General features: G+C 45.8%; 1 protein-coding gene across 2 annotated transcripts in view; it reads left to right on the top strand.

The window, feature by feature from the left end:
• Window positions 1-9,490: 9,490 nt before the first annotated feature.
• The window catches only part of EPHB2 (EPH receptor B2), a 257,539-nt gene continuing 254,900 nt past the window's right edge, over window positions 9,491-12,129 (top strand). The window contains exon 1 of one of the 2 annotated variants that reach the window (XM_069078481.1): window positions 9,491-9,730. In XM_069078481.1, the coding sequence (XP_068934582.1) occupies window positions 9,619-9,730 (112 nt within the window). In that variant the 5' untranslated portion in view covers window positions 9,491-9,618. The remainder of the gene's footprint in view (window positions 9,731-12,129) is intronic. The other variant, XM_069078482.1, reaches the window with a different exon arrangement.

The raw sequence follows: 12,129 nt of genomic DNA, 5'->3' as shown, positions 1-12,129 counted from the left end.
AGGTGCTTAATAAATGTTTGTTGATTGATTAAAGGAACTGAAGCCTGAAGAGGATCCAATTTAATATCGGTCTTCAAATCACAAAATCAGTGAATACAGAAGTTGGGAAAACTCTTAGTCACCATTCAGTCCAACCCTGACTGAAAACCCTTTTTACAATATAGCAACACTTCTGGCTCTGTTAATTCTTAGCTTCCTGCAATAAGCTTGAGTTTATCGAGCAGGGGAGTGGCATGGTCAGACCTGGACTTTAGCAATATCTTTTTGGCAGCAGGATGGATTGGAGAGTGGACAGACCAGAGGCAGGAAGAATAATTGAGCACCTACTATAAGAGTGCAGGCAAGAGCTGATGGGGGACTGATCCCAGTCAGTGGCCATGGAATTAGAAAGAAGGGAACATTTTTATTCATTTTATTTAATAGTATTTTATTTTCTTCCAATTACACATAAAATAATTTTCAACATTCATTTTTGGAAAGATTTTGAATTCCAAATTTTTCTCCCACCTTCCTTCCCCTCATCCCTCCCTGAGATGGCAAGCAATCTGATATAGATTATATACGTGCAATCATGGAAACATACTTACCCATTAGTCATGTTGTGAAAGAAGAAACAGAACAAAAGGGAAAAAAAAACACACCACAAAGAATCTAGTCCACCGACTCTATTTCTTAGCCAGTACAAGTAGTTTTGATGATTGCTGCTTTATAATACAGTTTTCAATCTGGTATGACTACGTCATCTTCCCTTACATTTCTTTTCATTAATTCCTTTGATATTCTTGATTTTTTTGTTCTTTCAGATGAATTTTATTATCTTTCCAGCTCTATGAAATAATCTTTGGTAGTTTGATTGGCATGGTGTTGAGTAAGTAAATTAATATCAGTAGAATAGTCATTTATATTATATTGGCTCTGCCTACCCATGAGCAATAGAAATTTTTCTAATTGTCTAGATCTCACTTTTTATATGTGAAAACTGTTTTGTAATTGTGTTCACATAGTTCCTCTGTTTGTCTTGGAAGGTAGACTCCCAAGTATTTTATATTGTTTATAGTTATTTTAATGGAATTCCTCTATCTCTTGCTGTTGGGCTTTGTTTGTAATATACAGAAATCCTGATGATTTATGGGCGTTTATTTAATATCCTGCAACTTTGCTAGAGTTGTTCATTATTTCAAGTAATTTTTTAGTTGATTCTCTAAGTATACCATCATATCATCTGCAAAAAGCAATAGTTTTGTTTCCTCATTGCCTATTCTAATTCAAGAAAGGAACTTATTTTTAGAGAAGTGCTAGTTAGGACCAGCAGAATAGAGCTTAAAACCTGACTAGATAGTCTCATTCTCAGAGAGCAAGAAGCTAAAAATGGTTCTGAGGTTACAGACCTGAGTTGAGCAATGTCAAGTGGTGGCTCAAAAGAAATTGGGAAAACAGGAAGGAGAGTAGGTGAGAAACTGGGGGGGAGGGGGCCGCAAGATTAAGAGTTCTGTTTTGAATGTTGTTTGATTTTCTTCTATCCAACTTAATAGTTATTTATGATTGACATATCACCATATATCATATCTCTGTCAGAATTAAATATTCTTAAGGATAATAGCCATGACTAATGACTTTTTTATCCCACTTATTGTTATTTTTTACTTCTTTCAGTCATGTCCAACTCTTTGTGACCCCATTTGAGATTTTCTTGGCAAAGCTACTAGAGTGGCTTGCCATTTTCTTTTCCAGCTCATTTTACAGATGAGGAACTGAGGCAAACAACATTAAGTGACTTGCCCAGGGTCACCTAGCTAGTATGTGTCCGAAGCCAGATTTGAACTCAAGAAAGTCTTCCTGACTCCAGGTCTGGCATTCTGTCCACTGAACCACCTAACTGCCCCTTGTATCCCATGCAGGAATTTATTTTTCTTAACTATTCATGTTTGTTAAAAAGGTTTTCTTTTTCTTTTAGTGGGGGAAGAAAGGTTAGAGAGAGAAAAAATAAGATTTTGTTCACTGAAAAAAATTAATTATAAAGTCTTAAAAATCATCTTTGTATCCCACCTCCACCTGTGTGTACCTTAAGTGTTTAAAATGGTTATTTCAATAAATAATAGACAACATTTATAGTACTCATCTGAAGTAGGAACTTAAAATGATTATTTATTGAATGGCTACCAGAGAGTTATTTATTCTGTATTAAGGATTTATATTATAGGATGTCACAAACTTCTTGAGCAAGAGTGATGATAATTATTTCCACCAAAACTAAAAATAATGATGATGTTTAAAAAAAATAATGGACCTGGAGAAATTGTTTATGGTGTTCACCCACTTCGGATGATTTCATCTACATGTTCATCCACTTCAGATGATTTAATTATGCCACAGGAAGATCTGGGTCTTCGGTGACTTTGGTGTTGACTTGACTTAGGGTACAAGATTAGACCTGATGATGTTTGGAGGTCTTATCACTTTAGAATCACTGGTGAATGAAGGACAAACAGCAACAACAACTTTAGAATTTTCCCCTTGATAACTCACTTTCTATGATATTGAGTGGTGCTTTTCTTGTACTTATTAAGCTCTATAAGCCACCATATTGAATTGTTTCTGTGTCTTGCTTACTTAGTCTGTTTTATTGATCAACTTTTTTTTTTTCCCAGGCCCTTAAAACATTTAATGAATATTACTCTATAATATAGTTTGGTTTCTGATCTTTTTAGTGTCCCCCTTCATTTCTACTTTTTTTTTTCTTATTCTTTCCCTTAAGATTCTTAGGCTTTTGTTCCTCCAGGTGAATTTTAGTGTAAGGCAGATAGGCCGCAGGAGTCAATGATCAAGTTAACGTGTTTTCCAATCAGCCTAATGATGTTACAGGGCATAATGTGTTGTTTGGAGGCATCTGAGGAGCTCCTTCCCATAGAGTATAGCTAGGCATGCCCATTAGGGCCTTACTGATGGGACAACAGGGACCTCAAGATAATTGGCAGAGTATAACTCAGGAGGATGGATTCTTATCAAAAGAGCTTTCATATTCCTGTAGTCTATAAAAGTGAGCTAATAGTCTCTTTGTCTCCCTTGGACTTTGAGAATACAGACAAGAGCATAGAGGAGCAGATTTCTTGTATTATAGGTGGTGGTAAAGGAAGAACATGAGCCCAGGCACAATTTCCTCCTCCCAGAAGCTGTTGGTAGTGTCTTGCAGCATGACAAAAGTTAAAATGTGTTTGCCTGCAGCCTGAGAAGGAAGATTCCCAGAATGACTTTTCTCAGCTTACCAAGACAGTAGCAACCAGGACACTGACAGATTTCCCGCACAAGCATGTGGGAGAGCAGACGTGTCACACTCATTTGTCCTTAGAGGGTAAACTATGGACAATGATCATAAACATCAAGGACTGTGTGCAAGAGAAAGGGAGTTAGAAGTCCCCAGGAAGTATGATTCTAGGGTCTACTCTTCTAGCCAGAGAAGGGAGATTCCTTGGGAGTACTTCATGGGTAATCCGAGTCAAGAATCTGGGAAGCAAACCTCTTAGAAAAAGGTAGGGATTTCCCAGTGCAGCAGACTCCTTGGGATAAGAAGAGGTTTGTCCACATAGTTAACACTCTCCTTAGAAAATGAAGCCAATGAGTTATTCAGTATGAGTCTTATGGGAAGGGAATTGCTTGTTCAGCAACTCCAAAAGTATAATTACCTTCTAGGGGGGTCTAAACCACAGGCTGATACCATGAGTCTAAGACTCTTTGTGGGGAGGAAGGACTTAATAGAATGTCCAAAGATTTCCCCAAAGGCAATCTCAAATTCAGTTACCTTACAGGAGTTGGGGAAGGGTGAACCGATGGTGTAGTGCTTTCAATGTTTTTGTATCTGTTCATGGGCTCCTCCTGTAAGTCTCCTACATTATTTGTGGAATGAAATAAAGGCTGTCCTCTACCCATATGCATTGCTATCTCTAGTACCTGTACAAGGAGCTCAGGACCCTGTCACCCACATTTCAAGAAATGTAGGCACTGAACTAGCACAAGTATAGTTGGAGATTTTCCTGGGGTCAAGAAGAATAAAAGTTGGTCCAGGTCTGCCTCAGGCCTGGAGACCACTCTGGATCATGTTAGTAAATGACAGAATTGGGTAATTAGACCATTATCACCTAGGTCTGCTGAAGAGCCCAGGGCTCTTCTGACTACTCCACAAAGCGAAGAGAGGATGGAACTAGAACTCAAGGATGGTAAAACCATGAAGAGACTGGAGGGTGGAAGAAAGGTCCAGAGGCAGCTACTGTTGTGTCCCACAGGCATAGGGGTATGGTTCCAATTGGGAACTGGAGGTGGGAGATTTTACATTGCCCCCAAAAACATGATCTGGCAAACCAGTCATTTCACGACTGGTCAGGAACTATGGCTAGGAGTCTTCTCATAGTATCTCTCTTCTTCATCTTGTGATTTCTCATTATCATATGAAGATTGGGTGGAAGAAGGAACTGAGGATGCTTAGCTTGGAGGTGAGAAGACTCAGGGAGGCACATGATGTCTTTAAGTAGTTGAAAGCTGCCATATGAAAGAAGGACAAGGCCATTTGGTTCCAGAGGACAGGACCAGAAGCAGGGGCTAGAAATGGCAAAGAAGTTTATTTAAGTTTGATGTCAGGAAAACTCTGTGAGGGTTTGGATGATCAAGTAAGGAGGATCTGAACTTCTTAACAATGAGAGCTGATCAAAAGTGAAATGGGTTGTCTGGAAAAGCTGCAGATTCTTCTTTCCTGGAGCTTTTCAAGCATGGACTGATGACCACTGGCCAGGGCTGTTACAGTCGAGTTTCTTTTCATGTGTGGGTTGGATTTGATGCCTGCTTGGGGTCTCTTCCAGTTCTTAAATTCTATGAAACTGTGGGTATGAAGCCATTCTTTCCAGGATAGGAAAAATCAGGAAATTGTCCATTGCTATTTCCTGCCCCTCCAGATTGAGTGCTGCTGTTCTGATATTGTTGAACCTCACCCATCATAAGATCATAGAGTTAGAGGTGGAGAGGAGAACTCTCATTTTACAGAGGTGAAAACTGAGGCCCATAAAGGATTAATGTCCAAAACCACACAGGTAGTGCCAGGATTTGAACTTAGGTCCTTTGGTTTTCAATTCATTGCTCTTTCCTACTTCATTCCTCATGGTAAAAGAACTAACAGAGTTTGGAAATCTACTTCACTCTACCATTTTAGCTTTCACTCCTTATTAATAATAGTTCACCCTAATAATAATAATAGTTCACATTTAATAGTGCTTTAGACCTTGCAATGTATGTTCCTTAGAAAACTCTCATGAGGTAAGCAGCATAAACACAATTATCCTATTTTACAAATGAGAAAACTGAAGTTCAGAGAGTTATTATGACTTGCCCAAGTCATAATAGTCATGGCTAATCAAGGGCAATGCTATTATCTGAACCTAGGTCCTCTGACTCCAAGTCTGGTGCCCTGCTGTCTAACATGTCAGAATTGGAAAGGACCATAGAAATCCTGGCATCCAAGCCCCTTATTTTACTGATAAAGTCTTCTCCTCTGACTACCTAAACAACTTTCAAGGCCAAGTCATCCCAGACCTCAGAGATCTCTTTGTTCTTCCTCTGTCTCTCTCCCCTAAGCTCCTATAGCGCTTGCTGCCTGTATCATTAAACACTTAGCATACACTGTCTGGTACTCAGTACCTGTCTGTTGTTCTATGGTTTTTCAGTCATGTTAGACTCTTCTTAACTGCATTTGGGGTTTTCTTGGCAAAGATACTGGAGTGGTTTCTCATTTTTTTCTCCACCTAATCTTACAGATGAGGAAACTGAGGCAAACAAGGTTAAGTAACTTGCCCAGGGTCACATAGTCTGAGGCTAGATTTGAACTCGGGTCTTCCTGACTCCAAGCTTAGTACTCTATTCACTGGGCCACCTAGCTGTCCAGAGTTATCTGTCTAGGGAGGCAGAAATAGAAAATAGAAAAGAACCCTAGACTTGGAATCAAGAGACTCTACCCACCCAATGATCATAAGTAAGTCATTTCAACTCTTGGAGCCTGTTTCCCACCTGTAAACCTTCATTGGATAGATAATCTCACAAAGATGAGGCCATTGTGTTAACATGTGATGTGCCAGTCAAGAAAGTTAATGCCATCAGGCTGCAGAGTGTCCAAGGAAAAGAAGGTCATGATGCTGCTGTACTCTGTCCCAATGACACCAGATCTGGATCACTTTGTTCTTCTCTAGTCCCTATGTTTTAGGAAGGATGTGAGTACACTGGAGGGTATCCATAGGAAAACAACCAGGATGCTGTTGAGTTCATACCATGTGACTATCAATTTGAACAAAGAAAAAAAACTAGGGATATTTAACCTGGAAAAGAGAAGACTTGGGTGGGGTTGCCTTCAAGCTTGGAAAAAGACTTTCAGATGGAAGACAGATTAGATTTGTATTGTTTAACCCCAGAGACACCAAAACAGGAGCAATGGATGGAATTTTCAAAGAAGCAAATTTAGGTTTGATATAAAGAAAAATTTCCTAACTGTTAGATGTATCCAGAAGTGTTGTGGACTGTCATAGGACTGATCAGTCAATCAACAAGTATTTATTGTGAGTCCTCTAAGTGCCAAGCAGTGTGCTAAGCCCTGGGGGGTTCAAAGATGAAAGTAAAGCAACCCCTGTTTTCACCCAGCTTACATTCTAAGAAGGAGACACAGCCAGTATCTAACCATATACAGATCATGTCCGAAATGAATAAGAGGTCATTTTTTTGGGAGGAGGGACTAAGCAGCTGGAGGAGGAGGGCAGGGATCAGAAATGACTTCATGGAGAAAGTAGCCCTTGAAAGAGACTTGAAGGAAACCAGTGATCCAAGAGATGGAATGAGTTCCCTCCAGGGATAGGGAAGTCATAATAAAAACATCAAGGTAGGAGATGGGTTCTTTCTTATTAGAGAGGGATGTTCTAATCTTGAAGTTTTGTTTAGTTATGCTTCACATAGACTTTATTTTTATCCTCAAAGACTGAATGATGATCTGTTATACGTATTGTTAGGGGCATTCTTGTTCAGTGATGGGTTGGACTAGATGGCCACTGTGGTCCCTTCCAACTCAGAAATTCTGTTATTGAGTGTGTGTCCTTTGGAGAGGGCAGATATAAACCATCCAAGCTTTTTCATGATGTAAGATTCTTGTCGATGTCTCTACATATATACTCCAGAGAGATTCTGCCCCATAGAATGAAGACATTTTTCCTTTTCCTTAAATGGTTCATGAATACAAGTATAACATTCAAGCTGTTAACTTGTTATCCCTTATTCTCACCCCATGACCAATCTACCTCCTCTCCCAGTCACACTTATCTTCAGCTATTTCTTTTAAACTCCTCCTTGTGCACAAGTCATGCCTGGTAACATGCTACAGGTTACTGACACCCACCATTATTCCCTCCTTGTCCTCGGGTCACCTACAATAATAATTCTGCTGAGATCATGGTGCTCCATGAAATCACAATATCACTAGAAAAATATGAGTGTTAAAAGACAGGTTTTAGCAGCAGAGAGCCAAGTGGCATCACTGAAAGTGCAGCACAGGTCCCCAAATGCAACTTAAGTCTGCTCTTCTCCTCCAAGTCTACCCTGGGCTCAGATCATTGCTGGTTTTTGGTCTCTGTTCAAGAATATGTGCTAGTGGACCAGTTCAATGAACTGCCCATTCTACTGCATGCCATAATCCGGGCAAGGTGCATTCTTCATCCACTTGGTTTTCCTATGTGGATTGTTAGTCTAAACCTACCTTTGTGAGGAAAGCCCTATTTCTTGCCTCCTGAAAATCTTACAGCCTTTCTCCTGATTCTTCTTTGCCTCTATCACATTCTAATTTGTATCATCTTTATTTGTGCGGGTGCTGTATTCTCCTAGCAGAATGCAAGCTTCTTGAGGGTAGGCACACTATTGTTTTTCATTTTCAAATCCTAGCTGAGCACAATACCTTGAGTTTAATTCAATTTTGTTGAATTCTTCACAAGACCTTGAACTCCTGGAGGGAGCAGTAGGGCTTGGGTCTTATACCTCTCCGTATCCCCCACAGATGGAGCACAGGATTTTGTACAACTAAGATTCTCCCTGCAGAGAGAACTTTCCAGTCACCTCCGTAGAATGTACGCATCTTGAGGGTAAGGAATATTTTCATATTTATCTTTGCATCCCCAGCCCCTAATAGTTCTGAGATTATAGTAGACGCTTGATAAATGTTTTTTTTTAATTGTATTGAATTATGCTGTTTGCAAAAATGATGAAATCACTCAGAGGTAGGGGATTGGCTGGGAAGGGCGTGCCCCTCCAGAAGAAACCCCCCAATACTAAAAAATTACAATTTAGCCTAGCAATCTAGGCCTGATACAAAAGGAAAGCACCGCCCCCCCCCACCCCGTCTGTCTCTCGGCGCCCAGCTAGCTGGACAAAAACTCACTGTACTAGCAACTTTACGGTGGGAGGGGGAGGGAACGGAGGTTACACGGAAGGAGGTTCGTTGTGTAAAGCGAGGCACACCTGCATCGGGGGACCCACGAAGTCGGGGTTGGGGAGGGAGCCCGCGGAGAAGGGCGCCGGCTCTAGTGAACAACGGGGGCGTGGTATCAGGCCCGGAGCCTGCAGCCTCCCAGGGCTGGTTCCACCCCTGAACAGAGTGTGTGGGGGGGATCCCCATTCTCCCAGCCCCTCCCTCTGGGAAGGGGGGGGAGGCACGCTGCTCTTTCTCTACCTCCCTCCCTCTCCCTCAGCGGGGCTCAGCGCTTCGGGAGCCCAGCCCTGGCGGGCGGGTGGGGAGCTGCGGGTTTTGTCTGCTCACTGCCTTTTTTTTTTTCCCTTTCACTGCGGTTTGGCCCCTCCTGGGGCTGCAGGCACCGGGGGCGAGCGGGGGGCTGGCTGCCCGCCCCCCCACCCTCCAACCCCCAGCGTCCTGGCACAGGTAGGGCCCATTCTCCCCAGCCCCAGCAGTTTCAGCAGCCTCGGTAGCCCCTTCCTCCACCCCATCGCCCCTCCACCACCCAGTCCTCTCTTCCCCTCCCCTCCTCTCCCCTTCCCTCCCCCTGGTCCCCTCTCCCTGTCCCTGTCAGCAGCGCCAGACGCTCCTCGGCTTTGCAGCATTCACTACAAACTGAGAAACGCTCGGGCTGAAATCACTGCTTTATCTGGATGATGGACAGCTCTGGGAGAGACCACTGCTCCGCGGGGGGAGCGCCCTGCCTCCCTCGCCGTCGCCCGCACGCCGGCTCGCCTCGGCGCCCGGCCTCCTCATAGGCTGCCCCGACGCCGCCCCGCCGTCGGCCCACTGGAGCGGCTCGCCCCCCTCTCGGGGTCCTCAGCGCGCCGGGCTGGGCTCGGCGGAGCCCCCCTGCTCACCCCCCTCTCCCCCCTCCCCCCCCGCACGGCCGTGCAGGTGGATCGTTCCCAGCGTTGGCTCGTCTCGGGCTCTTTTCTCCCCATTCTGGATGGCTCATTCTGCTGGAAGCGCGGTCCTGCGTCTGCCTCTCCGCGCCCCCCGGCCCCCCCAGCCAGCCGCCCTCACCTTCGCCTGCCCGGCCCCATGGCTCGCCGGCCCTGCTCCCCTTAACGCGCCCCGGGCCAGCGCCGAGCCACACAATGGATCGGCTGTGGGGTCGGTGCACGCTGCTGCCGCTGCCGTTGCCGCCGCCGCCGCTGCTGCTGCTGCTGCTGCCGCCGCTGCTGCTGCCCCTGGTCTCTGCTGTGGAAGGTAAGTGCGATGGGGGAGGGGGAAGAGAGGCGAGGGGAGGGCGGCCGGGGGGCCTGGGGCAGGGGGCCAGGCCTGCGCCCCCCACCCCATCTCTGACCCCCTCCCCATACGTCTTCCTGCAAAGTTTGCTTAGGGGCAAACTGTCTCCTCCGGGCCGGGGCAGGTGGCAATGCATTGGGGAGGTGTGTCTGGAGTTGAACCTTCTCTCCTGAAGGCGGTGGAGAGGAAAGAGAGGGTGGCTGGATGTGTGTGTGTGTGTGTGTGTGTGTGTGGGTGTGGGAGGGGGGGGGGGTTGGGGGGGGGGGAGAGCAGGAGGACACTGGAGGCTCTGATTGACTGTACCAGAAGGGAGGAGAAGGGACCATCTTGCCAAAGCTTTGTAGCTTGGCCAGCTCCGCGGAGCGCTTGGCTAGAGCGAGGGCCGGGGCTGAGGGGGGTGGGGGGGAGGGATAACGTTCCCGGCCCTCTAGGGGAAGAGCCGCCCGCGCCCGGCTCCCTCCGTGGGCAAGCCGGGGGTGGGGTGTAGGAGGAGGACGAGGAGGAGATGCCCAGACCAAATTCGAGGCTCCCGAAGGAGCTTGGATAGAGGAAGGAAAGTTTGATGGCTGAGAAAGTGCTTAATGGGAGCATAGCCCTGAGAATAAGCCCGGGGGCCCCAGGTAGCAGGAAAGATAAGCTGAGCAAATAAGGAAGAAGCCTCTAAGGTGCCCGAAGCTGAGATTTGTAACTGGAGCCTCTCGGAGCAGTCCAGTTCAGAATCAGAGGCTCACGGAGCTGGAAGGGCCCTTAGATTGTGGGAGCTGGGAGGGACCTCGGAACACAGAATGTTAGTCCTGAAAGCGTTCTTAGAACACAGAATGTTTGTTAGCGCTTAGAGGATCTCAGGCAGACATAGACTATTCAGGCGGAGGATATTAGAGCTGGAAGGCACCTCATTGAGTTCGACCTCCTCCTGTGAGTGTGATGATTGCCAGGGACTCGGCTTTACAATAGGACCCCTCCCTGGTCCTGCTTTGGAACTCTGCTCTGGAAAGATGGGTTGGTGAGAGACTCTCTCTGCCATGAGTGTGTCTGTATGTTAGCATCCAGACCCTCCCTCCCATCTCCCCATGGTCCAACTGGCTGAAAAACTCCCCATCATGATGGAGGCCCCTGAAACTCTCACCAGCTGCCATCATGCCCAGCTGGGCAGTGCCTGCCTTCCCACCCTTCTCAAGGCAGAGGGGAGCTCTTCTTGGGTTTTCCTTAGAGTATCCCTGCCAGGTCAGTGCTCATGACCTGAAAGATGTGATCGGCCAACGGAATTGCCTCCTGGATACCAGGTGTTAATCCCAAATAGAAAGTTAGTGGGAGAGGGCAGGTCTGTCAAGCTCTGAGGGGCATAATGGGATAGCCAGGGATGGGGCCTCTGCTGGGTCTTATTCATCCCCTGTGGGCCAGGACCCTCCCCCATCCCAGTTGTGCCTCACAAGGGTTATGGTAGGGGTGACACCCCTCCTCTTTTTTCTATCAACAAATGCTGTTTCAACTAGAAAACTGAGTTGCTGCCTTTGAAAAGAGAAAGATGTGGGTTCTTCTGTCATGACTTCAATTTCTCCCTACTTAATGAGAGCTTAGGGGCTGGTAGAGGATTTGGGAAACTTTCCCTGGATGGCAGCCAGTGGAATCCACAGCCGGGACCAAGGACCCAGGACCAAGAGAATCCATCCTGTCTGCTAGGAGCAGGCCGGCTGCTTGGCAGTTTCCCATTGCTAGGCTGATGGGGCATTAGGAGACCACGGGATCTGGGTGTGGAGGTTTAGACCAAGGCCAGGACGCTGGGTTTCTTTGGAATGGGGATGAGGTACCACTTATTAACTCGGGCTTTGGGGAAATGACTCATGGATTGGCCTGCTATAGGTTATGCTGTTTACGGTATTATAGAAGCTTGGCATAAATATTGCTATTTGTGTTAGAGTAAGCAGAGCTGGAGGGGAGGAAAATTGGCCACTTGTACTACGATAGCGGTCTGGGTGTGTTTTTAATTATGGCAGAGTGGATGGTCATGGTTGTCCATCCATCTGTCCATCTGTGTCAGCAGCAGCTCCGAGGGTAGCAGGGACACTTGAAGATGGCAGGCTCTAGCCTGGGTGGGCACAGTGCCCATTGGATGATAGGAATTAAAACTGGAAGGTACCTTAGAGTTCATCTAATCCACCTCCCTAAAATACATACATGTTGTATGGATGAGGAAACTGAGGTGCTGGGAAGTAACTTAGCTTGTCCAAAGACACAAAGTAGGAGGAGGGAACTGGGTGGAATGAGGATAAGCTTTAGCATTTATTAAGAACCTTCGTTTGCCAGGCACTGTTATAAAGCACTTTACATATATCTCATTCGATCCTAGTTCATAGGACTAA

The sequence above is a fragment of the Petaurus breviceps genome, unplaced genomic scaffold, assembly GCF_028583685.1.
Source record: "Petaurus breviceps papuanus isolate PSGF00001 unplaced genomic scaffold, PetGlider_PUasm1.0 91041, whole genome shotgun sequence".
NCBI lineage: Eukaryota > Metazoa > Chordata > Mammalia > Diprotodontia > Petauridae > Petaurus > Petaurus breviceps.
The sequence above is the reverse complement of the archived record's forward strand: the minus strand, read 5'-3'. Positions and strand labels throughout refer to the sequence as shown.